Consider the following 25,829-nt stretch of genomic DNA (forward strand, 5'->3'; position numbering starts at 1 on the left):
TTTATAATAAATTTGTCTTGATTATTATCCTATCTTCCAAAAGAGCAACATTTCAAAATTAATGAATGATTATGGTTCTTGCTAGTGCCTGTCTGAAACAAAACAAGATGTTATTGTTTTAGCATATTTACTTGCAATAAGCTTACATGCTGAGACTAGCTACTGTGCTTGTGTCCAGTTAGATTTTCTTCCATACAATTCTCAGTTTTCCTTATGAGAAAAATGTAGGACTTTTTTTTCATTGAATCTTAAGATATTTTAAAGTAAAGGTAAAGGTTCCCCCGCACATGTGTGCTAGTCGTTTCCGACTCAAGAGGCCGGTACTCATCTCCATTTCAAAGCTGAAGAGCCAGCGCTTGTCCGAGGACGTCTCCGTGGTCATGTGGCCGGCATGACTAGATGCCAAAGGTGCACGGAGTGCTGTTACCTTCCCACCGCAGTGGTCCCTATTTTTCTACTTGCATTTTTTTTACGTACTTTCGAACTGCTAGGTTGGCAGAAGCTGGGACGAGTAACAGGTGCTCACTCTGTTACGCGGCACTCGGGATTCGACCTGCCAAACTGCCGACCTTCTGATCCACAAGCTCAGCATCCTAACCCACTCAGCCACCGCATCCCTTTATTTTAAAGTACTTATTATTTAAAAGATGTATTTGACTATCCATCTTAAGCAACTCTGGGCAGCTTATAACAATCATAAAAGCAATAAATAAAGCAATCATAAAAATAAATAAGTCAAAACCCTGCATCCAGTTAGATGCATTTTCTTCCATACAATTCTCAGTTTTCCTTATGAGAAAAATTGTCCCTCAGCCACCCTCCTCCCATGCATATAAATCTAGCATCTCAGTAAAAAGCCAGGTGTTCATGGCCTTCTGAAAGGTTAGAAGTGTGTGTGTGTGGGGGGGCTGTTGAATTGCCAGGAAGGGTGTTCCACAAGGTAGGAGCAGCCATGGAAAAGGCACACTTCCGAGTTTCCTGCTCAATGGAAAGATTTCAGGGAGATTTCTGTCCACCCTATTTAATTGAGTGGGACGGGTGATTATTCTTCCTGAAAGGCAGTCCTGCAAATAACCAGAAATATATTCTCTGAACTTAAGTTAACTTAACTTAATGTTTAACAGAACCCTTAAACAGAATCCTTAAACTTTCAGTATAGAAAGTTTCTGTAAATATGCATAAACTGTTTAAAACTATTTATAAAAGCAGGTATGTTCCAGCATGATTACCATATTTTAGTAAGTGGTTCTTTTCATGGGGTCCTTATAAGGTTATTTAATTCATTTTGCTAATTTCGTATGGGAAAATATATTTCCATAGTAATACAGATAATAAATAATCTGAGAAAGAAAAAGAGTGGAGTAGGTCAACGTTTTTCTAATTTATACAATATTTCTGAGTTAAATGCAGGCTAAGATAAAATAAATTATACATATCTATGTAAAATTGTTTTGGAAGATAGGAGTTTTAATGTTAGAATTCAAGCTAGAATTTTACTATAATTTCCATTGAAGGAGAAAATAGAGAAATGAAGTACAAGTATCTCTGATTAGGGAGAAATCATTACAGTACTAAACTGTGCTTCTCTTAACTGCTGAAGCCCTCTTTTCCCATTGTGCTGCTTTCCTCAGCAGCTTATCTTCTGCAACAAGTTGCCATTAGTTACTGCCAAATGTTATAGGTAAGATTGTGCTTTAAATGCTATATCAGCCATTCCCAACTGGTGCCTTCCAGGTTTTTTGGATTATAGCAACCATTGTTCTTGACTGCAGGCCTTAAATGGCATTGGAAGTAGAGGAAATGGAAATTGTAATTCAAAACAACTGGAGGGGCACCAGATTGAAACAGCTTGAAGTAATATTATTGCAACAGCACATGCCAGAATACGGCGTGTGGAAGATATGGAATCTTAATATTCCATATCTTCATTTTAAGATATGAGTTTTCAGTTGAATTCCTATCATTATTGAAATGTATTTGAAGCATAAAGGTAAGGAGGTTAGTGCATATATTATGTGCTGATATAGTAGTTCGTGGTTGCTTTGAGCTTGACAGAGTTTAAAACCTAAATTTTTCACATTGCTAAATTTCATGGGTTACAATATGAATGTAAAACTACTTATTTATGGGCCACCCAAATCCAGTGGACTTTGGGCAGTGTATAAAAATATAAAACAAAACATAAAGGCAGCTAAAAACATTGAATCAGATTGACAGCTCCAACTAAAATGATGTAATAAAAAGCAAAATCTATAAAATAGGGATCTTAGACCAGAGGTCCCCAACCTTTTGGGCACCAGGGCCTGGTTCATGGAGAACGGTTTATCCATGGACCGGAAAGCTTGTGGTTTTGTGTGCTGCCTGCATCCCACAGATGGGGCTTTGCTTGTTTGTGCGGACTGGTTGCTGGCATGCCACGGACCAGGGGTTAGAGACCTTAGACAAATAATAAACATAGTCCCCAGATCTGAAATCAAAGTTAGGCTTTCAAGCTTTCCAGACTCCTAGGAGAAAAGGTGCCAGCCTTATCTCTGAGGGAATGCTGTTCCAGAGGGTGAGGCCAGAAGACATGCTTCCTAGGTCCCACAAAGTGATATTTAATGGAGGGGAGCTGGAGCACACTCATTTTGCTGGAACATACTGGCCAGGCAGTTTTTCAGATATCCATCTAAAAGATTAAACATGCAGATATAACTAAGGTTACTTATTTGAATATACTAGAAACCAAGCATTACACTAAACTTAATAAGTAGTTGAATAATGATCATAACTTTTCTATCATTATTGATTGTAGAATCGGTGCTGGAAATGTATAACACTCTACATATAACACTCTGCTAGCCTTTGTTTAGAAAAATAGCATTGGAAAACCATAAATCTCCAAATGTGTCTAAAAACAGTGCAATAATTTGAAAAGTAAATTATTCAAGAAATTATTGTTTTGTAATAAAAGCAAGTTCTTGAATGGTACTCTATTTTCATTTAGATATTCATAAATGAAAAAAGTATAGCTTTGACATACTATATTTGTTTTATAATCTTTTATTATACTCTTGGGACCCATCAAATTTTCTGGAGGTATATTATTGATACTATAGGGAATTTATAAATTAGCATCTTGGTGAACCATCAGCTCACTTTCCAATGTTTCTAGTATCTTCCAGTACATTGATCTGAAATTTTATGCTGCAAATGATAGAAATTAAATACCATTATAAAACAAATTTTGGAACAAATGCTCAGACGTTTGTTAAAATAAACATTTCTGGGCAAGAGAGAATGTTCTGATCTTTCCAAGCCTGAGAATTATGATGCAATATTAGCTTTTATTAATACATTTCTCACTTTGGAATGATTAACTATTCTATCTGAATAGAACCATTTTGAATGATAGCTGTACATCTTGAATAAATGTTTGAAACCGGTAATAGTGCATGAGCCATATTTTTTAGCAGAACATTTTAAGACATCATGCTTAATTTATATCCTGCTAATTAAGTAAGATTATATTGTGGTTTTGAAATAAGGAAGTCTTAGATTTTCCTAGCCACAATTCCTAATTAATTTGCTAAGAGGTAGCTTCTTAAATGTTAATGTATACTTTTTGGTATTAAGCATTGAATTTAGATATAGAGCAATATCTTAGAAAATATAAACAATGATTTTTACGGTTGTACTATAGTCTTCTTTGAAAAGAGGTAGGTGTGCTATCACTTAAAGTGTTTAAAGCTATTTGAAAGAGTTGAACTTGTGAAAGTAATAGCTAGTAGATTTAGACTTTTAAAAAAAAGGTAACATTGAAATATAAAAGAATGTAACTGTTGTGTACTATCTCTCTTCCTATCCCAGCCCAGTGTGCTAATTGTAAGCTACAAAGAAACATTAAAAGCTGTGTCGCAGTTTGGACATTATGACCAAGCTGAATGGAAGCCTGACAGTACCATGATAGCTGTTTCGGTAAGTAAAGAATCTTGTATAAGTCTAATAGAGAGACATTTCACATAAGTTTTTATTGAAAGATATAAAATTAATTTAAAAGTAAATTTAAAATATAGATGGAGTTGGTATCTAAATTTCTCATATATATTTTTTGCTCAGAGCAATCAGATCTGAAGAGTTAAATGCCATCTCTTTTAAGCTGTCATCGGTTAGGGCTGTTCCACAAGGCTATCACAGAGTCCTTTGGGTACTCTTTTTTTTTGTCTTTCCTCCAAATATGTTGGATAAAGAATTCAGTGTCCTATATTCTTATGATTCCAGCAACAACTTGTCTGAATACAAGTCTAAATTTGGGGTTGTATTATGCTTCATAAAACCATCATTCTTCATAAAGACATACATTCTGAATTTTTAATATCTCATTCAAACATATATTCACATCTTTACATTGCATTAATCTTTGTAATATATTAAACACAAATACAGCAATAGTAGGACATCTTCTTAGAGATGAAACATGCTTACTTCATTTTTCGATAAGATTTCAAACACTTATTTCCATTGTTTGATATATTCCTGTAATTTGTCAGTGTAAAATTAAGGTTCTCTGAATGAGGAACAGGGAGGTTGTGAGGCCACAGTTACCCTCCCTTGGTTACTTGCTTGATTGGCTAATTTTATTTAGCATCATAGTTGGCGATTAGCTGGTTTTTTTTACTCATTACATTCCAAAGCACTATTTTAAGGCAGTTTTTGCATATATTTGTGGCAAAGTTGGGAAAACATTTAATTTTTTTTTAAAAAATGGCTTTATAGTTTCACATGGTTGTTATTCAAGAAATCTAATAAAGTAGATTTTTGAAATACAGGTAATCATAATTACCCATTATCTCTTCATGTATCATAAAAGGTATTTTTAGTGTCCAGTCAATAAAATAAAACCATATTGATAAACTAATTTGTTTTAAACATCTTTGTATTTAAATGTGAATTTAAACGTGAATTTTGATTGATTTGGTATTCTATGCTTCATTATAATATGTTTTCAAATAATAAGGAAAATAATTGTCTTTATTTTCAAGTTTTAAATTATTAAAGTGCCAAATCCTGACTGTTGTTTTATTATATTGCTAGTGATCATCTCTTGCTACTAATTTTTCAAAATCTCAACAGATTTTCTAAGTAGCAAATTTTGTTATCCAATATGGCAAATTCTGTTTAAAAAAAAGCTCACAATTTTTATTTAATTGCTTGGTTTGTATTACAAGTAATATGTAATTTTTATTCTTTAGCATAAAATAGTAAGAGTGGTGTTTTTGCCACATCAAAATACATTTTTGAGATAATACATACAGTATTCCAGTTAGCATTCAAATACTTAAAAATGAATAAACACAGTAATGAATTTGGTGTGGTAAACAGGTATAATGTTGTGAGCTTATGCATAAAGTTTGAAAAACTGATGGAATTTGACAAGATTGTCATTAATCAATCTAGTATCCAAGCAGTTTGTTTCAGTGATATTAAAATTAATTGGTTTGATTACTTGATAGGCAAAGAGAAGCAAGGTCAAGTGCTGAAACATGGCATAACTATAATGTTTTCTGTATCAAGACTTGAAGTATTGGAGCAATCAATTACTATTATTTGCATCATCTTGAAATTTCAATGATACACAAAAATATGAAGGGGAGGCATAGATTTATTGTTGACCAAGCAAAATTAGTATCTGGACGTTTCAACACAGTGTAGCATATAGCTTGAACCTTGCTCATAAAAAAAAATGACATTAAAGGTAATCTGAAGAATCAGATGTTCCAAGCACATACAGCATTGGTTTCCTTTGGATTTGTGGCCAAAGTAATATTACATAATATCAATATCATAAATAATATCACATTTTTAATTCTAATACTGCAATATTTACTAGTAAAAGAATAGGGGAGAAATAAAACCATTTCTCATTTCTGCATTTCATTTCAAAATGCAGGAAGTACAAATTTATAACTGTTCATAACTTGATTCTCTTCCATCAAGTCTGCACTTAATCCATGTGATTTCTTGGTGGAAAAAGGAAGCCAGGTAACAGGCACAAGGCCTTGCTTCATCCAAAGTACCTCTTTGAAATATTTTATAAGATTGATATCCTAAACCTCATGAGACTTCGGTATTTTATCCATGATAGCCTGGATCTTTTACTGGCAAGACTAGGTTTGGATTGCTTAAGAAAATTTGGCATCATTCTTCTGAGCCTGCTGTAACTTTCGATAATGATAATTGCTATTGTTTGGAAGATCCTATATGTAAATCTGTTTACTTATACAAATTCCAATGGAAGTTAATGATAGCTTCTTAAAATTAGAGAACTGAATATAAAATAAGAACAAGTTGGAATAATAATTGTTACAGAAAAATGTATGTTAAATATGACTATTTCAGCCTTCTTCATATTAGCATATACAGAACTGAGTCTTATCAACTTGTATGGCAAATGGAACTCAAGAATGCGCATCTATGCTGATGTCAGGATGATACTTCTACAAAGTGTCATTTTACACTTTTTTGTAGCATAACACAGCAAATGAATAAATTATTTAAAGACAGATAATGGTAAAGAATGCAAGATTAAATAGACAGTGCTATCTTGTTCCTTTTGTTTCTTTCAAACACTGAATTCAATTAGAACATAATCTGGAAATTGTAATATATACATAGATATAGAAACACATCTGTGGATAAGTCTTTGGATTTATAATAGTTTTGCTTTAAAAATTGAAGAAAAAAATATCACTAGGTGGAGCAATTGTGGAAATATGCTTTCCTTTTCCATCATATTCTTAACTGAAAAACAGGAAACCATGCTTGGAAAGAAACCTGAAACCTGTATTTTTTTTCTTCCTTATGTCTTTGAGAAATATATTTTAAAAATTAAATCATTTAAAAGAAGGAATTTGGTTAACATTCTTTTAAGTGTCTGCTTTTGATTTAGAGTCCATTTTACTTTAATTTTGGGGAAAATGCTTATTAATGTTGTGGGCAGTTATCCATCTAATGGGGAGGTTAGGATTAAATGAATAAAACAACATATTGAAACCAAAGAATGAAAATTCAAAAATCAGGTGTTTGAACTAATATTGTGTTTTCTCTCTCTCTTTCAAAATATAAACTCCTCTGCCTTTTAAGTACCTTTCTGTCTTAAAGTTTTCTTAAACTTTTTTTCTGCCATTAATTTGGTTAAAATATAAAACTTCAATATGTCATGAACAAAAAGTATTTCTGAGTAAAAATAAAGCACAGATAATGTTGCTTATCAAGTTTGTTTACTCTAGAAATATGTATTGGGGTAACTTGGAAGACTAGACCAGGGTTAGGCAACCTCGGCTCTTTTATGACTCATGGACTTCAACTCCCAGAATTCCTGAGTCAGCTGACTCAGGAATTCTGGGAGTTGAAGTCCATGAGTCATAAAAGAGCCGAGGTTGCCTAACCCTGGACTAGACTGTATGGTCTGATACATTTTTTTAAAATTTTCATAAATGTAAGACACAGTTCAGGGAGAAGAGAACGCTGTTTCTTACTTCATGAATAAAATATGATTGATTTGTAAGCCGAGGACTACCTTTTTTAGTTTTTCCCTTGAATGCAATATTCATGTTTTAAATATATGGAGTTTAAATTACTGACAGCTCTATTTATGTGAAAAAATTAAATCTATTCATTTTTTAATTTTGGCTGTCTTATCTTTTAGACTGCAAATGGATACATATTATTTTTCAATCTTCTTTCTTCAAGAGACAAATACTTGTATGAGCCAGTGTATCCCAAGTAAGTTTTACTGTAAATCCTTTATTGGTTCCATTGTACAGGGCTACATAAACAAATTTCACAGAAATAAACACCACAGAAACATATTTCTAGTTACGTATTTCCTTTATTTTCTTCCCCTTCCCCAGATCTGTTTTGGTACTTTAACATTTTGCTGAAAATATTATTTTTGAATTAGAAAATATTCATAAGGGAAAATATGGGGAAAGAAAAACAAATTTGCTTTTTGTATGACATAAAAATATGGCTATATTAGTAATGTATACAGTATATTTGTCAATTCTTTTGTACTTTTTACTCCATAATATGAAATTTTAAAATTCTGTTTTAATAGCAGGAACTTGAAAATTCTATTTAATAAGTATAAATAAGAAAAAAAATACATATCTAGATCAGTTGTCTAGAGAAAGGATGGGCAGATTTCAGGCATATTCAGAAGTTGGCAGTGATTTAGAAGTGGTTTGTTGGTTCAGTATACTGACAGTGGTTTGTTGTTGGCAGTGATTTGTTAGTGTATTTGGAAGTGTTATCAAATTAACCATCTAGTAACCCCAACAATTGTTATGTTAACCCTTGGAACTTTATTAAAGTTAACAGAACACAGCAGTGCTTCTTCAAAACAGCTGTATTATTTCTTTAAAAAAATGATAAATAATGCCAATAATTGGATGTTCTCAAACTTTGCAGTGCTATGGGGAAAAAAATTCACATAGGATTGACTTTTGTCATATTGATGACATAAAGGCAGGAATTTGTCCTAGATAATTCAGTTTAACTAAAAATAGATGAGAGCCTTTGGAAAATGAAGTGCTTTGGGAAAGAGATTTGACACAAAAAAATGTTCCATCTAAAGAATTTCCTTTCAGCTGGATAGCATTTTTTAATAACAAAAGAAAACCTGGTTGCATTTGTTTTCTTCAAATAACTGAAGGCATAAGGAGAATATTCCTATTGAGTAAGAATTGTGAAAATAAAAATGATTAGAAATAATTTTTTTTCTTTTTAACTCCCATTTCATTTTTAAATCTTTATTGACATATGCCGAGTTAGATAACTAAAGACACTTTAAAGCAGAGGTGGGGAACTATGGCCCTTTTATGACTTGCAGACTTCAACTCCCAGCCTGGTTGGCTCAGGAATTTTGGGAGTTGAAATCCACAAGTCATAAAAGGGCTATAGTTCTCTCCCCCTCCTTTAAAGGGTCTAATAGTTAAGCTCAGCTAAAATTCTGAATTTGCTAGTCACACATCTGCTTAGAAGTGGTGATGTGATACAGTTTTCTACCCAGAATGCTTATGACTTGAATAGGTATGCATTACCCATAAACCCCTAAGTATGTACAGAGTTCTTTTCAAATGAATCAGTAGAAACTATGTTTTTCATTAGTATCAATAAGAAGAGAAAATATGTTCTTCATTTGGTTTTAACTCCCAGGATTTTTGATGCAAGTAGAACAATTAATCCAAACATCACCTTTTTCCTATTCTGCCTGTCTGGAAATTCTGAACTGTGATAGTGTTGCAGCTGTGACCTCTACTTGCTCAAACATGCTCTGGACTTCTTGCTTTTCCTGATCTGGCAGGGAACATGTGAGGTTTGACTTAGTTGTGCTAATATCTAGAAAAAAAAATAACAACTGGTTCTTAAAGGTCGGACCAAACTGATTAAATAACTCTCTGCAGCCTATTAGATGAAATCGTTTCACTGCCCCCAAATCCTGGCTCCATTAAATTGAAGAATAGCAGCATATGTAGAATGAAGCACACATATTTCAAATTACAAAAGACTATGGCATCTTGAAGCATATGCTAAAGTCAGGGATTTGTTTAGTATAATAGTGCTTAAAGGCCTTTCAATCACAAATTTCTGTTAGCACTGGAGATGGTGAAGTGCTACTGTTAATAGGAAGACAAGAAACACTTAAAGGTCTGCTGCAAATTAATAGTGATTTATCAGTAGAATATAGTTCCTGTTCCTGTAGAATACATATATAATACAGTTGTCTTAATGACTGAGTGACCAAACTCCTTTGTGCTATACATTATACTGAAGTTTAGCTTTCAAAGCTATGATGACCTTGATGGCACTGAAATAATACTAAGCCACTACCTTGAATTAGCTGCATCTAAGGCAAATTAATAGAAATGGGGGATATACAAAACTCCCCAGTTTGGGAATAGTGCTTTCTGGAGAACTTTGGAACATTCTGTAATTCTTCCAGATCAGACTAAACTTCTTCCAGGATCATACTGTCCCAGGGATGGTCTATGGTCGAAATGGAAGATTTAAGAGTTTTCTGGAACTGTTTGTGAAGCAGTGAGCTTTTCAGCATTCTTATTCTTAGTTGAATATTTTAATAATTACCACTTGGTTCCTTAAATTATATATAAACAAGAGGGACAATAAAGTTTTAGAAATCAATCTACATTAAAAAAATCAGTTTCATTTAATAAGTATCTGCTATTATGTTTTGACCATTTTGTGTTTACTTCATGTTAATAAATAGAATTCTATTAATTTTTTTCTGTCACTATGTTAAGAGATTAGCTAATTTTCAAAGAAGTGAGCTATCATAAATAATGTATGTAACAGCCACAAATATTCTTTCTCCTAATATCAAACTCTGTCCTGTGATTTTGAAAAAGTATTAGTTTTCAGCCAAAAATTAAATACTTTATGCTTTTGATTAAAACGGTACTCATCTTCAGAAACTCTTCCCATCTCTGCTGCCTCTAGTAATAATACTCTTGTCAATTTGAAGAAAAAAAACTTACAAATCTGCTATGGAAAAATGACAATCATCTCGGAAAATAATTGTTTGGAAAGGCTATGCATGAAATATGCATATTTGTGTTTATGATAGAAGGAGAGATACACATGTAGTTCAGAAATGCTCTTAGGCTTGATAGATAAATAAATTTCTAAGAGTATTATAAAACATTCTTGCTGACAATCCCTCATATCTCATTGTAATAGAATTAGAATTTCTATACAATGTATTCATAGAAAACATTTTATATAGAATCACTTGTTTTTGCCTTCTGTTCATGTGTTCTTTAGTGATCTTCCTCTTCGTTTCTTTTAATTTTTAGACATCTATGGTAAGAGACTACAGAAATATAGCTCTTGTTGGTTTGGCAACATAGATGAAACATTCTTTCCTGCTTCTGTCACCAACTTACATTCAGAGTTTAAAGGTCAAAGCTATTGAAGTACTAAAATAAAAGTTCACAAGGCTATTTTGTGTGTCAGAGTATTTTAAAGGGGTGTGATCATGTTATATCTTTCAACCTTTTCAGTGGCTATTAACAAAGAAAAAAGAGTAACGTGGAACCATTTCTGTTAAAGGATTTAACATTGCACGGGACTGAATTCTGGCTTGATTCCCCTTAGACTGAGAAGAAAAACAATTAGATTTTGGCATCTTCTGCAAAACAGTATCAAATTATGTTAGATGTTTGAAATGCATCTTTTTCTTAAGACTTAAATATAACATTTTAAATGAATTTAAGTGATTTTAGATATAAGGCAGTGGCTTCAACCTGTGGTCCATGGACCTCTGGGGGGCTCCAATGTCGTCACAGGGGGTCAGCAAAGGTTTGAAGAAATGTTATGATTTAAATCTTGAGTTAAGTCTTGGAGGGTCCATGCCCATGATCCATGGCCACAAAATGTATTTAAAGGGGGATCTGTGGTAAAGAAAAGGTTGAGGACCACTGATATAAGGCATTGGTTGGATTTGTGGTAGGAGGAAAAGGCAGAGGATGTTATGGAAATAGTGGTATGTGGAAACAGAGCAAGAAAGAATGATGGATATGAAAATATTAGCTGTTCAGTTAAGGAGACAAATGGGAGCAAGGTTGTGGAGTTGCATTTTAATTCTAGCCTGTTGGTCCTAGTCATAATGTCCTCAGCTTTTTATTCCCCTTCTGTAACTGGATGAGTCAAAAACATTATACTCATTCATTTATTTATTGAGGGAAAGGAGCCAAGGCTACTTATTGGTTTTAGGACTTCTGTGGAGAACAGATCACATTTTTGTTTGTATTTATGCAGATATATTGAATATTCAAAAAAGTTCATAAACTTTTATGCACCACTATATATGTACTGCCTTTTCATTGTTTAGGTGTACAGGTAGTCCTCAACAACGGTTTGTTTAGTGACCATTTGAAGTTACAATGGCACTGAAAAAAGTGACATGACCATTTTTCACATTTATGACTGTTGCAGCATCCCCATGGTCATGTGATCAAAATCCAGACGCTTGACAACTGATTTGTGTTTATGACAGTTGCAGTGTCTTGGGTCATGCAATCACTTTTTGCAACCTGCTTCCCATGTATTTTACCAGGAAACATAGATAGGGCAGGCTAGAAAAGTCAGTGCCTTCCTAACCATACCCAAGCACTCCGATTTTGTTGGAGGTGTCCATTTTGCAATCCAAGGTTATGGTGACCTAACCCTAACCCTAAATGGAATTTTCCTCCAATGGGATTTTCCCATGTATTTTATCAGGAAATGTAGATAGGGCAGGCTAGAAAAGTCAGTTCCCTCCTAACCTGACCCAAGCACTCCAAGTTTGTTGGAGGTGTCCATTTTGCTCTTTGAGTTCATGATGACCTAACCCTAACCCTAAGTGGAATTTTCCTTCATTGGGATTTTCCCCTGTATTTTCCCAGGGCAAGTTGAAAAGGTAGGCTAGAAAAGTCAGTGTCCTCCTAACCATACCCAAGCACTCTATGTTTGTTTGCGATGTCCATTTTGCTCTCCGACTTCTGGGTCACTTAACCCTAAAGCCTTTTATCGTTTTGTAACATGAAAATCATGGTACAAATAACTGAAGTAATAAATCTGTGTTTTCTGCATAGATAAGCTTTTCTTGATGAAAATTTCTTTCAAGCTCTTTTGAATTGCAACATATAACTGTTGTTGAGTAGATAATATCTTTCTGAGCATAAACTAAGTCTTCAGTCTTCATGATTTCATAATACTGATTAAATTGTGATCAAGTTATAGAAACGGTAGGAGCTATTTTGCATAAAACTTATTCTGGGAAAGATTATCTTTCTTGGAAGCTATGAATATTTGGTTGTCTTAGTACCACATATTTGATTATATCAAACGTCAAAATAATTGTTAAGTGTTTTGCATTGAAATATTGTATATCTCCATGGGTAGAGGAATCTCAATGCCATGCAGTAATTTGGGGTTGAAAAGTATTTCCTATAGCTTACTTTGGTGGCTGGAGGAAAAGTGTGAATTAGACTGAGTATAGGTCTCCCCAAGGCTTTTTATAAGAATTGTTTTCAGGACCATAGCTTGTAATATAAATGTTGGTGGGTGCTTGGAATGTTTTGCTTTATCATGTATCTTCAGATCAAAGTTTATTTTAAGGATTTATTTAACCACAGGCTGAATTAGTATGTTAATATACAGAACTTGGGAGGAAAATGTATTGAGTACTGTTGATTCTTTTTTTAAAAGAGGAAGCCCCCATCTGAAAGGAACACTGTATTATAAGGAAGAACAATGTGCTCCATCATTAAATCTAGAGAAGAAACAAGTGCTAGATTTACAAGCATCTATTACCAGGTACAGAGACTAATAACTTATATATTTAAATTCTTTTCCAGAAAATCAGGAAATAAGGTGATTAATAATGCATTATTATCAGATTATAGTATAATTAAGAGTAGAAGTGAATAATGTCATCTTAGAGTATCAATTTGCTTGGCAGTTCCTTAGAATCTTTAGTAGATCTTTTCATCATCTACTATTTAATTCTTTTAATCGGAAATACTACAGCTGCCCCCACCCCCAAAAATTCTAGAAACTCTGATAAATGGGCTTTGAGAGCTTAAGGGCAGATAAACTGGTTATACTGTTTGGACAGATTCTGTATATCTTTTCCTGCAGCACTACTGAGTGCCAGGATATGGAGCTTTTGCACTGTACAAGTAGTCCTCACTTACGAACCACAAAATCTGTCGCTAAGCAGAGTGGTTGTTAATTGAAATGCCACCTGACTGCACTGGCTTACATCAGTTCTAGCGGTGGTTCTTAAGTGCATCACCACAGGTTGTTAAATGCAACATCATGTGACTGCAGCGTGCAAGTTCCTGTGACTTCTCTGTTGACTTTGCTTGTTGCATACTGGCTGTGGTGATTGCAAATAGCGATAACATGATCATAGGATGCCTCAACCACTGTAAATAAGCACTGCTTGCCAAGTGACTAAATTATGATGTGACTTTGGAGATGCTGTGATGGCTGCAATTTTGAAGACTAGCTATGAATCTCCTTTTTCAATGGCATCATATCTCTGAGCAAGCAGTCAACGGACCACTTGTATGCAGTCTGTGCTATTTCTGTAGTTACAAAAGTACATGCGCTCAATTGCCAGTACAGGGTCTGAACCCATTGAAGCCCCACTGGCTACCTTTGGGTGGCAAATCCCAAATAGGACCAATCTGGCCATGTAATGCCTCTTAGTGGTGACCAGTGTAACTGAAAACACAATATATACATTGTATAAAAATAGAACATTTTCCTTTTCCCTTAAAGTAGAGGGGATGGAAATCATGTAAAACCTTGTACATGCAAACGTGAAATAATGTAACATGGTATCTCTCTCTGCTCTGAATGCTTAATAGAAGGTGAACTGTATATACCAGGGGTAGGCAACCTCGGCTCTTTTATGACTCATGGACTTCAACTCCCAGAATTCCTGAGTCAGCATAGCTGACTCAGGAATTCTGGGAGTTGAAGTCCATGAGTCATAAAAGAGCCAAGGTTGCCTACCCCTGGTATATACCATTCTGATTAATTTCAGATAGTTGGGAAGCTCTAAAGTAGTGTCCAAAGGTCTGTTTCCGATTTACTTTGCTTCTCTTAGCAGAATCCAGGGCTACTTTCAATAGTTCTTGTCCTTCCATCCCTACATCCTTCCTCAGTGAGTTGGAGAATTATTTAGAGCAGATCTTGGAGGTGGTGTTGGGTTATGTCTATAAAAATGTTTAAAAGTTCTAAATAGAATTGATGTATTGGTAAAAAATTCATTTCTTTTGTATCAAATGTCTGATAAAACAATGTGCCTTGCTTGTAGTTTACAGTCCATGCTAGAGGATCTGATCATTGCTACGGCTGATGGTCTTCTCCATCTTATTCACTGGAATGGTTTGACGAATGGAAGGAAAGCCATAAATCTCTGTACAGTGCCGTTTTCAGTGGATCTACATTCATCTAGAGGTATTTCTTATATGTGGTTGAAAAGTGGGGATTCTGAATTAAAATTGAATTAATATTTTTATTAATTCATAGCAATTCCCTTTTCTTGTATTCTATGGAAATGGAACTGATGAAGAGAGCTTGCACTTTAATAATGGCAGCTTTTAATAACTGTGTTCTTTACCAGGTTCTTTTTTGGGTTTTGAAAATGTACACATAAGAAATATGGAATACTGTGCTACTCTTGATGGATTTGCTGTAGTGTTTAATGATGGTAGAGTTGGTTTTATTACACCAATGTCAAGTGGATTCACAGCAGAGGTAAGATTTCTCAGTAGTTCAACAACAGTTTGATTTTTCTAACATATAACAAAATATTTGCTCATCTGTCCATTTAATAATATTTGAGCTATGCTTGAGAAATTGTAAAAATGTATATAATTAGCCTTGTTTACTAGAAAATAGGGTTAATTTACAGAAATATATAAATAAAATGAGATTCGGTTTTTTGCAGTAAAATATTAATGGAAGATTACCCCTATAAAGAAAGGAAAATATAAAGTAATATTTCTAGAATATCTGATTGTTTCATAATCTCATATTGTTATATTCTGCTAATAAATTTGAACTATATCACTTTGTTCTTTGTAAATTTATCTCCTTGAAATATGTTATTCTCGTGCATCATTTATACATTCTTTGATTAACAGTTAGTACTATATAAAACAAATATTTCAAAATGCATATTGTACTTATAGCTTAAAACTTCTATCAATTGAAAAAGAGCATATAGGCCATGCCTCATTTTAAGATGTAACACAATGTGCTGAAAGCTAAACAGATGACTTGGACAAAATATTCTTGCAGCAACTCCATGGTGTTTGGGCACAGGAAGTTTTCGATGGGACCTGTGTGGCTATAAACAACAAGTACAGATTAATGGCATTTGGCTGTGTGAAGTAAGTTGAACATCAGAAGTGGAATATATTTTTTAGATTATCTGAGTATAAAATTGTTACTATGCTAAATTTCCTGAATTCCTTATTACCATTCTTTATAAGAGGACATTACCTTAGCTTTTAAATGCAAATCCAAAGTGTATCATATCATGGGGGAAACTATCTCTTGTAAATGAAGTTATTAATTTAATTAATTCCGTAGTTAGCTAATATGGTTGGCAGAAGTACATGTTTTTAAATTCCGCTGTTTTTAAATTAATGGTGTTTATATTTTGTACATTAACAGTTGTTGCTATAATAATGTTCAGGTTGCCAAGTGCAGCAAATCTTTTATGTACATTGAATGATATTAGATGTCAAGCCTATACTGGATAAGCACGGTTGTAGAAAAATGTCTCAAACCAGTAACCAGAGAAGTGTATTTTTGCTGTTGTTATAATAAAAATAGACTTAAAGTTAAAGGAAATTCATTCCTTGTTGCTTCTTATTAGGTCTGCTTGCCCAGACCAACCAGAATTAGTCTGCAAAAGGTGTGGTTAGCTATTATTTCCATTGTTTATTATGGAATTAAAATAATCACCATCCTCATTCCTGCAGCTAAGGTTTGTGGTAAATAACACTCAGAATGGATTATCAGGCCATGTTTAAATGCTTAAGGCTGAAAAACAAAGGAGCAAAAGGCTTGCTCTGAACTGCTTTTCTTTTTCGTGTAGTAAGAATGTTCAAAACATTTTAGAGTGGTGGTATTGAAATAGGAATATTGTTTGAATATTTGTACAAAGGTTTTTTTGTACAATTTGCCTTCCTATAAGTTGATTATTATTTGCCTTATATTCTGCACACATGTAGAACATGTTTGACATTCTTTTGTCAGATATTTGAGGTGTGCTGTCATATCCACTGCATTCTCCTCAAGGCTAAATGTGCCAAATGCCTTCACTTTCTCTTCATAATACTTAGTTTTTAGTGCATTAAGTACCCTTGTTGCCCTTTTTTAAACTTCAAATTTTCTGAATTACTTGCCCCAAGGTAAGAAGGCCATTTTTCACATTGTAATATGAAATGGTACTGTGAAAATAATTTACCAGAATATTAGAACATTCTGTTGTTATCTAAAAGATTAACTATTCATTGCATTTCTAAGTTAACTGCTGTATGGTATAAAAGTAGAAAAAGGTTGGATGTGAAGAAATAAATAAGAAAGCTAACCAATCCAATCTAACAAGCACTGTGGATATTTTATGTAGTACAGGGCTTTTCAACTGGTGGTACGCATACCACCAGTACGTTGGGACTTGGCAGGTGGTATGTGTATGACGGGTTGAACAGCACTGTAAATTAATGTGTAAAAAAAGTGTAAAAGTGGAGGAGGTGAAGCAGCAGCAGCAGCAGCACTGCACAGACTTGTGGGAAAGTCAGCTGGAACTGCACGAGGCATTGGCTGGGTCCTACTGAGAGCCCAGGATCAAAATGCGCAGCTCCAGCTGATTGGCAGCGGCCTTGGAGGTGGCAGGCAATCACACGCAGTCTTCGGATGGAGATTCAGCTGGAGCTGCATGATGCATTGCCTGGGTCCTGCTGAGAGCCAGGATTGCTGCGCACAGCTCCAGCTGATTGGAGGTGGCAAGTAGCCTCATGCAGTTTTGAGGTAGAGATTCAGCTGGAGCTGCGTGAGGCATTGTCTACCTGGGTCCTGCGGAGAGCCCAGGATCAGCATGCGCAGCTCCAGCTGATTGGGAGTGGCAGGCAGCCTCACGCAGTCTTCAGGCAGAGATTCAAATGGAACTGCGTGAGGCATTGCCTAGGTCCTGCTGAGGGGGAGAGAAAAGAGGATATAAAGGGCGGGAGAAGAGAGAATATTAAAGGGGGTGAGGACTACCTGTACTTTATCACTTTTTTCTGGTTTTTTTAGTCATCAAGTTTTTGACACCTTGCTAGGCGACTGGTGGTACTTGAATATTGCCATATTCTAAAAGTGGTACAATCGGTGAAAATGTTGAAAAGCCCTGCTCTAGTAGACCCCAATGGATTCAGTTGGATGCACGGGGCTCATGCAGCACCTATTAGCAGTTCTTTCAATAAGTCATATCTTAAATCTAGAATTAGTTTAAGGCCTTCAGATGCTACATTCATGCCCGACATTTTTAGTCCTTTGAATCAAGCTCTCTGCACAGCCCTAATATGATTATGACATCTGTTTCCCTCTGACACTAATGAGGTACAGGTAGTCTTTGACTTACAACAGTTCATTTAGTTCAAAGTTACAACGGCGCTGAAAAAAAGTGACTTATGACGCTTTTTCACAGTTACAACCTTTCCAGCATCACCATGATCATGTGATCAGAATTCAGATGCTTGGCAACTGGTTCATTTTTTATGACTTTTGCTGTGTCTCAAGATCATGTGATCACCTTTTTTGCAACCTTCTGACAAGCAAAGTCAATGGGGAAACCAGATTCACTTAACCGGGTTGTTAACTTATCAACTGCAGTGATTCACTTAACAAATGAGGCAAGAAAGGTTATACAATAGGGCAAAATTCATTTAGCAAATAACAACAGAAATTTTGGCCTCAGTTGTGGTCATACGTTGAGGACTATCTGTATTTGAATTAATTATATGAAGTGGACAGTCTTTACATTCAGATTTTCATCTAGTCAGCTCAATTTTAAAATTCTTATCTCAGAATTGTTTGTGTTTCTTTTTTCTTTTCTAGTGGTTCTGTGCACGTGTATACAATAGATCATTCCACAGGGGCCATGCAGCTTTCTCACAAACTGGAACTAACACCTAAGCAATATCCCGGTAAGCCTAATTATATTAAAGTTCAGATTGGATTGTTTATCATCTTTTTGGTGATATCCCTCCTTGATTCCTTTATAACAAGTAAACAGTTTGGCATACAGTGTCCGTAAAATAGGCTAAGCTACATATCCAATCATCTGGGATAATGCACGTTCAATTATGTATATCCTGTACAGTTCTGTAGCAGACAATATATTTCTATCAAAATTTAAAATATCATTGTTATTACCCATCATAAAATACAGTCAGGCTGTTGTGCTCATGGCCGTACCATGTGCGTAAAGACAGTTATTTCTTTCTTTTAAGGAGGAGTCAACAGCTTTTGTTAACAGTAATAAAACTAGCAGGTGTGAGCTAAAAAAAAATTAAAAAATTTCTAGACGTTAGGAAAGAGCTGTGTTTACCATAGTTCTTTTTTTTTAAATCTAGTGGCCATAATGGTTTTGCAACCCAGATTGTTCTACTAGTCACCCAATGTCAATGCATTGTTTGCTTAGTCATGCAAAGAGAAATCGAGTGGTTGGTTACCAGGAAAAAAAGGTTTCCTTTGCACCAACATTTATACATCCAACACATAGTTTAGAAAGTTATAAATCTTACTTTGCATTTCCGGGTATTGTGTTCTGACTACAGGCTTGTTAGAGACGTAGAGAAACTGCTTGGAAACAGTTATAAGGTTCACTTATGCTGTTCCAATATTTTTTATTTGCTTGGGAGGAATTGTGGCAAGGCTCGAAAGATCTACAAAAACTAAGCTAAGAACTCTGGTGAAGTTTTTCATATCCTTAAGCAAGAATAATTTAAACAGAGGGAGGGCAGAATGTAGATATGCATTTTCTGTTAATCCTGATGACTTCTCACTCTGTTTTTGTGCATTACTTCTATGTATCTCATGAGGAGGATGAAACTGTGCAGAGTTTAATGAAATTAAATTGCATCCTGTTAGGATTAATATTTTGGGGGATATCACCGATCCCACAGAGCCAATATACTACAGTCTTCTCTTCACTTGTAACTAAGTTTCTCTTTCTGATCCCGAAAGAATAACGAGTGTGAGATTGAATTGAATCCCTTTGTGTACCATTTTGAATTTCCAGAAGAAAAGTGAGAGTTAAATATATTAAATAAACACTATTCAACTACTGCTCATCTTTAAAATAGTTGAAAATATTAAAAACAGGTTTGTTTTTTAAAAATCTGCTGACAATTTTTGTATTTCAATAGATATTTGGAACAAAACAGGAGCTGTTAAACTCATCAGATGGTCTCCTGATAATTGTGTTGTTATGGTGACCTGGGAATGTGGAGGCCTGTCTTTATGGAGCGTATTTGGAGCCCATCTTATTTGTACTCTAGGAGGTGACTTTATGTAAGTAACTTGTGCTTCATATTAGGAAATTTAAGCAAAATGTGTATCTGCTACTCAACTTTTTATTTGCTACACAGATCTTAAACTATTTTTCTTTGCTTAGATGTTTAATATCTCACACTGTATATTTTGTTGACTGAGTTAGTAAAGCAAAATGCTCATATTTTTCTGCACAGTATTTTAATAAATGAAATGTTTAACATGTCAATGAGAGGCTTTATCTACAAAACCAGTTCTCCTTTCAGTCTGTGTTGTACAAAATATAGGTCTGTGTTTTTATGTCCAATGTATACCATCAAATTCAGAGCTGTTTTTAATAGCCACAGAAGAGCTTCCTCGTGGTTAGTAGACTTGTTGAAGTTGAGAAAACCTATCTGATATGATACTTTTAAATTAATAGAAAAGTACAAATGATACTAAAAATCCCTAGAATAGGGTTGCTGAAACATTTGTTATATAATGCCTATTTTTCTTGGCTATTTTGGTTTAATATATCAAGGATGAAAAGGAGGGACTTGGAAACAGAATTAAAAATGCCTCCTAATTAGTATGTGTGTAGTGAATTGAAACACAAATTCTCTAATATCCAATATTTAAATTTAATATTTTGTTTATGCTATTCATTTTAGTCATCGAACTGATGGTACTAAAAAGGACCCTCTAAAGATCAGCTCTATGGTGAGCATCATTTATTATTGTCTTACTAGTCTCTTTTTTTCTCCCTCATCTAGGCACAAACAATTAAATTTTACTCTAATACTTACCCAAATAAATTAACCTGGACTTTTCCTCTCTACTTAAGTTGAGCTTCTTTCTGCATTTATGTTACAATCCAGATATTTTCAAGTTACTTTCTTAATTTAATTTACTTAATTTACACAAAGACAAATATTCAGGTTCACAAGACTTAGCAAATTATATTCTCTGTCTAGGACAGATCTTAGAAAATCACAGCATGTCGTTCCTTCTGCCAGAATAATAAGACCATTCAGTTCATAGGAACTGGAATATGTCTTGTATAACTGTGGGAAAGGGAGACATAAAGGAGGAGAAATGTGCTTTTCATCACACTTATTGGTGTCAACTTGATATTACCGTATTTTCCGGCGTATAAGACGACTTTTGAACCCCTGAAAATCTTCTCAAAAGTTGGGGGGTCGTCTTATACGCCCAGTCGCCTTATACGCCGGAAAATCAGTGGGTGGCGTCTGGCGGGAGCCAGCAGGGCAGTCCTGCGCACACGCGCACTCCCCGGCTGCTCCTTAGCAGCTGGGGAGTGCGCGCGTGTGCAGGACTGCCCTGCCGACTCCTGTCCGATGCTCTTCGCTCTTGAGGCAGCTGCTGCCTCAAGAGCGAAGAGCCGGCTTGCTCTTCCCTCTTGAGGCAGCAGCTGCCTCAAGAGCGAAGAGCGTGGAGCCGGCAGAGCAGTCCTGCGCACGTGCGCACTCCCCGGCTGCTCCTTAGCAGCTGGGGAGTGCGCGCGTGTGCAGGACTGCCCTGCCGACTCCCGTCCGACGCTCTTCGCTCTTGAGGCAGCTGCCTCAAGAGCGAAGAGCGTGGAGCCGGCAGGGAAGTCCTGCGTGCACGTGTGTTTGCAGGACTTCCCTGCCGGCTCGCTCTTCCCTAAGAAGTCCTGCTCCTGTCCGATGCTGCGCTTCCGCCGGGCGGTGCTGGCCGAGACGAGCCAGCAGGCAGCCGCCGTGAGCGCGGCGCTGAGGGGCAGCAGCCCCACGCGCAGCAGCAGCCGCCGGCTCAGCAACAGGTCCGAGCGCAGGAGCCGCACCGCCAGGCTGCCCAGGAAAAGCAGCCACACTGAGAGGCTGCACGCCCAGTCCAGCTCCATGAGGGGCAGGGCGGGAAGCCGGTCAGGAAGAGGGACCGGGAGCCCGGGCCGAGCGCGCCTCGGCTGACGGTGAGAGGGAAGCGGCACATGAAAAAGAGGCTGCGGGCGGAGCTGCCCCGCCCTGCGCCGAATGGGAGAAGTTCAAGGCCTGGGGGGGGGAAAGCAGGAGGGGCGCCGGCCGTGGCGGGTGGCGGCTGCCCTCCGGCGCTGCCTGCCGCCCGGGAAATGCTGCGTCTCGGGGGCCAGCAGAAGCACGGGAGCAGTGGGAGGGCCGGCGGGGCCAGTCGGGCCTTCGCCTCCTCTGCGACGGACAGGGAGGGCAGGGCATGTAAGTATTTTCCGGCGTATAAGACAAAAAACCTTGAAAAACTTCTTAAAAGTAGCGGGTCGTCTTATACGCTGGGTCGTCTTATACGCCAGAAAATACGGTAAGCATTCTTTGAGTAGAAAAATTCTAGACAGTATTTCTTTATTCCAGTGTTTTAGTTGTTTTAAATAGCAATAGCACTTAGACTTTTATACTGCTTCACAGTGCTTTACAGCCCTCTCTAAGCAGTTTACAGAGTCAGCCTATTGTCCCCAACAATCTGGGTCCTCATTTTATCAACCTCAGAAGGATGGAAGGCTGAGTCAACGTTGAGCCAATCAGGATCGAACTGCTGGCAGTTGGGAGAGTGAGCCTACAATACTGCATTCTAATCACTGGGCCACCACGGCTCAGAATGATGATAAATGATACACTCTTATTTTTTATTTTATTTTTCTTAGAGTTGGGGATCAGAAGGTTATCATTTGTGGGTAATCGATGCAAATAACTTTGGGAATTCAGTGACTGAGAGCAAAAACAAAGGACAGCATTTTGGGATTTTGCAATTTCAGTTCATCAAAAGTGCACTCGCAGTTAATCCTTGCATAGTAAGTATTCATGTTTGATGATTTGTAGTCCTAGGTCAATTTTATTATCTTTTTGGTCAAAACGTTGCCTAATTTGGATTATCTTAAAAAAAAATTAAATGTAAATAAAATTGTATATAATAATATGGCTGTGCAAACATTTGAGATATAAAAGTGCCACCTCTCTTAAATAATCTTTTTCCAATTTTACTTATTTTCTTTGAAACTTTGTTATTCTTCACTGTCTGAAGTACTGACTTCTTTGTTTATTCACAGAGCAGCCAGGAGCAGGTCCTTCTTCAGGGAGAAGATCGCTTATACTTGAACTGTGGTGATGTAGTGCAAGCTCAGAATCCTAGAAGTTCCTCAGCACATGCTGAGCATAAGACTGCCAGAGAAAGAGGCCAATCTTCATATGAGAACTTAGATTCTCAGGGTTTAAGCACTTTATTAGGGCACAGACATTGGCATGTTGTACAGGTAACTTCTTCTCTTGGCACTTGACTGCTTCCCTTTTCGTATCTTATTTTTTGAAAACCTGTCAGCTTTTGCTGTGAAAGAAGACCAGATTAAAAACTACTGACTTCCCAAGGCCACGTCTTAAACTGCTTGGAACTTTTAAGTGTGACTTTCCCATATAAGAAACCTACCATTAGCTCTATAATTGCTATTGTCTATTAGGATCAAAATATCTTTATTGTTAAAACTTCCTAACTGAATTTTTTTACTTATGTTCCTGATAGAATACACATATATACATGCCAATAAATATACCTATGCCAATAAATATATAACGTAAACACGCAAGTAAAATTTGTTAATAATTTGACCTCATGTAATAGTGTAGACTTAATCCTTGACTTACAACCATCCGTTTGTGGACTGGCACAAGCTATGGAATTTTCGTTGCTAGTTTTGCATTTCAGAAAAAGAATTAAAGACTAGTTCTTCAGCCAGTTTTTTTATTTATAGCATTATTCTAGTTGTTTCATTGGGTTTTTAATTGTTTTACAATTAAACTTTCCTTGAAAGTTCTTTGCAGTAGGTAGGGGTGTAAAAGCAAATAAAAATAAATCAGATTGGCTATTAATACTCCACCAAATCATTAAACAGAGGAGGACAGACTGTTGAAAAAGTCATTAGCTATCATATGGGTCAATATTCATGTGAATTTTTAAGATTTTTTTTTAAAGATTAAAATGTTTCTAATCAGGAAAGTAACCTCTCAGCAGAAAGAATTTCAAACATCTGATTTCCTTAAGGGCCAAACCACACATTGAGTCAGAAATGTCAAGCTCGTGATATCACGTGACATCACGCAATGTATTGGGACTGTTTTGCCATTGCCGGCAATGGGGTGGGTGACACATCCGGCCCGCGTGACACGTCCGGCCCGCAGGCTGGCAGTTTGACACCCCTGCATTAAGTCATAGCTCCATGTTTAGAGCTCCATGTTTAGAGCTCCATGTTTAGAGCTCCATGTTTAGAGCTCACCTTATAATATTTCTCAGGAACCACTATAGGATGGTTCCATTTTTATTGAGGTTAGGGAAGAGATGGGTCCCCAGTATCTTTGGCCTCTATCTAATCGTGACTTTGTGATTATCAGCGAGTGCTGGATTTAAAACAAAGTGGGAAAGTTACAATGAGGGGAAAGGCATAAAACAGGGATCTTCAAACTTGGCCCTTTTATGACTTGTGGACTTCAACTCCCAGAATTCCTCAGCTAGCTGATATGCATGTCAAGATATAACCGTAGATCAAGTAACCTTTCAGATTTGGGGACTTAAAATTTATCCAGTCTATAATATTGGAGAATGTAGGTAATAAAATATGCAATATAGAAGGATCTGTGCTGGATGATTATTTCAATAGGTTTGCATAGTACAATTATTAGTATATTTGATATAAAAACACAATGTTTCCAATCTTAATTTTTCTTTATTAAAATGCATGATCATTGTAACATTGTTTCTACCAAAATGTACTCAGCTTTAGACATTTTGAGACATATGCAAATCCTATCATTAGTAGTTATCATTGGTGACCTTTTATTTTAAACAATCCTTTACAGTCACCCTGATATTATAAAAAATGCTGAATATCTACTATAGAAATATCCAGAGATCTTGTACTGAAAATGGGAACAAACATTTGCAGGTGAAACCATGTAATATTTTATCTATTGACTTTGATGAAATGTGGTAATTGTAATAATTTTTCCTAATGCTTTTTTTCTTTTTTTGAAGATTCACAATATATATTTAGAAATCAACTGGCCTATAAGGGTAAGCTGTTTTAAAATATTAATACTTTACAATATTGTATTGAGATAGAAACTTCATTTTTATAGAAATAAATTTGATGGGGCAGCTTGTATTAGAAATTATTATTAATGAAATAGGGCAAATAGTATAATTCCTCTGTTAATAAGGACCTAACAAGTTGCATTTGTTTAGTTTTCAGCCATTGATAAGATGGGGCAGAATGTAGCTGTAGTTGGCAAATTTGGCTTTGCACATTACTCTCTGCTTTCCAAAAAATGGAAATTGTTTGGCAACATTACCCAGGTAAGTGACTGATTATAAATTAATTGGTGGGGAAAGAAACATTACTGTCTAAAAATATTATAACCAATTTATAGAATGTCATTGAGGTTTATAGACTTGATGGAGTAAACAGTAGATTTTTAAAAAGTTGAATAATTCTAGCTTTCCATTTAATTTTAGGAACAAAATATGACAGTTACTGGAGGCTTAGCATGGTGGAATGACTTCATTGTCATTGCATGTTACAACTTAAGTGACCGCCAGGAAGAGGTAAGGCAGACCTTGAATATAAAAGATTGAAAAAAAATTTGTTGGTGCACTTTTATGGCAACATTAAATAGAAATCTGCCTGTCACATAGTTATATTAAAACTTTGCTGCCTGCATAGCAATAACAATGTCCCAAATTTCAACTAC

At 35.8% G+C, this 25,829-nt stretch overlaps 1 protein-coding gene across 2 annotated transcripts in view; it reads left to right on the forward strand.

Annotated features, from left to right (window-relative positions):
- RIC1 (RIC1 homolog, RAB6A GEF complex partner 1) overlaps positions 1–25,829 on the forward strand; it is a 52,435-nt gene that overhangs the window by 12,174 nt on the left and 14,432 nt on the right. The window contains exons 2-15 of one of the 2 annotated variants that reach the window (XM_081317135.1): positions 3,850–3,957; positions 7,688–7,764; positions 13,252–13,359; positions 14,873–15,015; positions 15,182–15,315; positions 15,862–15,953; positions 18,670–18,758; positions 19,983–20,127; positions 20,757–20,805; positions 22,739–22,885; positions 23,141–23,344; positions 25,114–25,152; positions 25,324–25,434; positions 25,594–25,683. In XM_081317135.1, coding sequence (XP_081173261.1) covers positions 3,850–3,957; positions 7,688–7,764; positions 13,252–13,359; positions 14,873–15,015; positions 15,182–15,315; positions 15,862–15,953; positions 18,670–18,758; positions 19,983–20,127; positions 20,757–20,805; positions 22,739–22,885; positions 23,141–23,344; positions 25,114–25,152; positions 25,324–25,434; positions 25,594–25,683 — 1,536 coding nt within the window. Of the gene's footprint in view, positions 1–3,849; positions 3,958–7,687; positions 7,765–13,251; positions 13,360–14,872; positions 15,016–15,181; positions 15,316–15,861; positions 15,954–18,669; positions 18,759–19,982; positions 20,128–20,756; positions 20,806–22,738; positions 22,886–23,140; positions 23,345–25,113; positions 25,153–25,323; positions 25,435–25,593; positions 25,684–25,829 lie in introns of those variants that run through there. The other variant, XM_081317136.1, reaches the window with a different exon arrangement.

Source organism: Vipera berus (assembly GCF_964194415.1).
Source record: "Vipera berus genome assembly, chromosome: 2".
Taxonomy (NCBI): Eukaryota; Metazoa; Chordata; class Lepidosauria; order Squamata; family Viperidae; genus Vipera; species Vipera berus.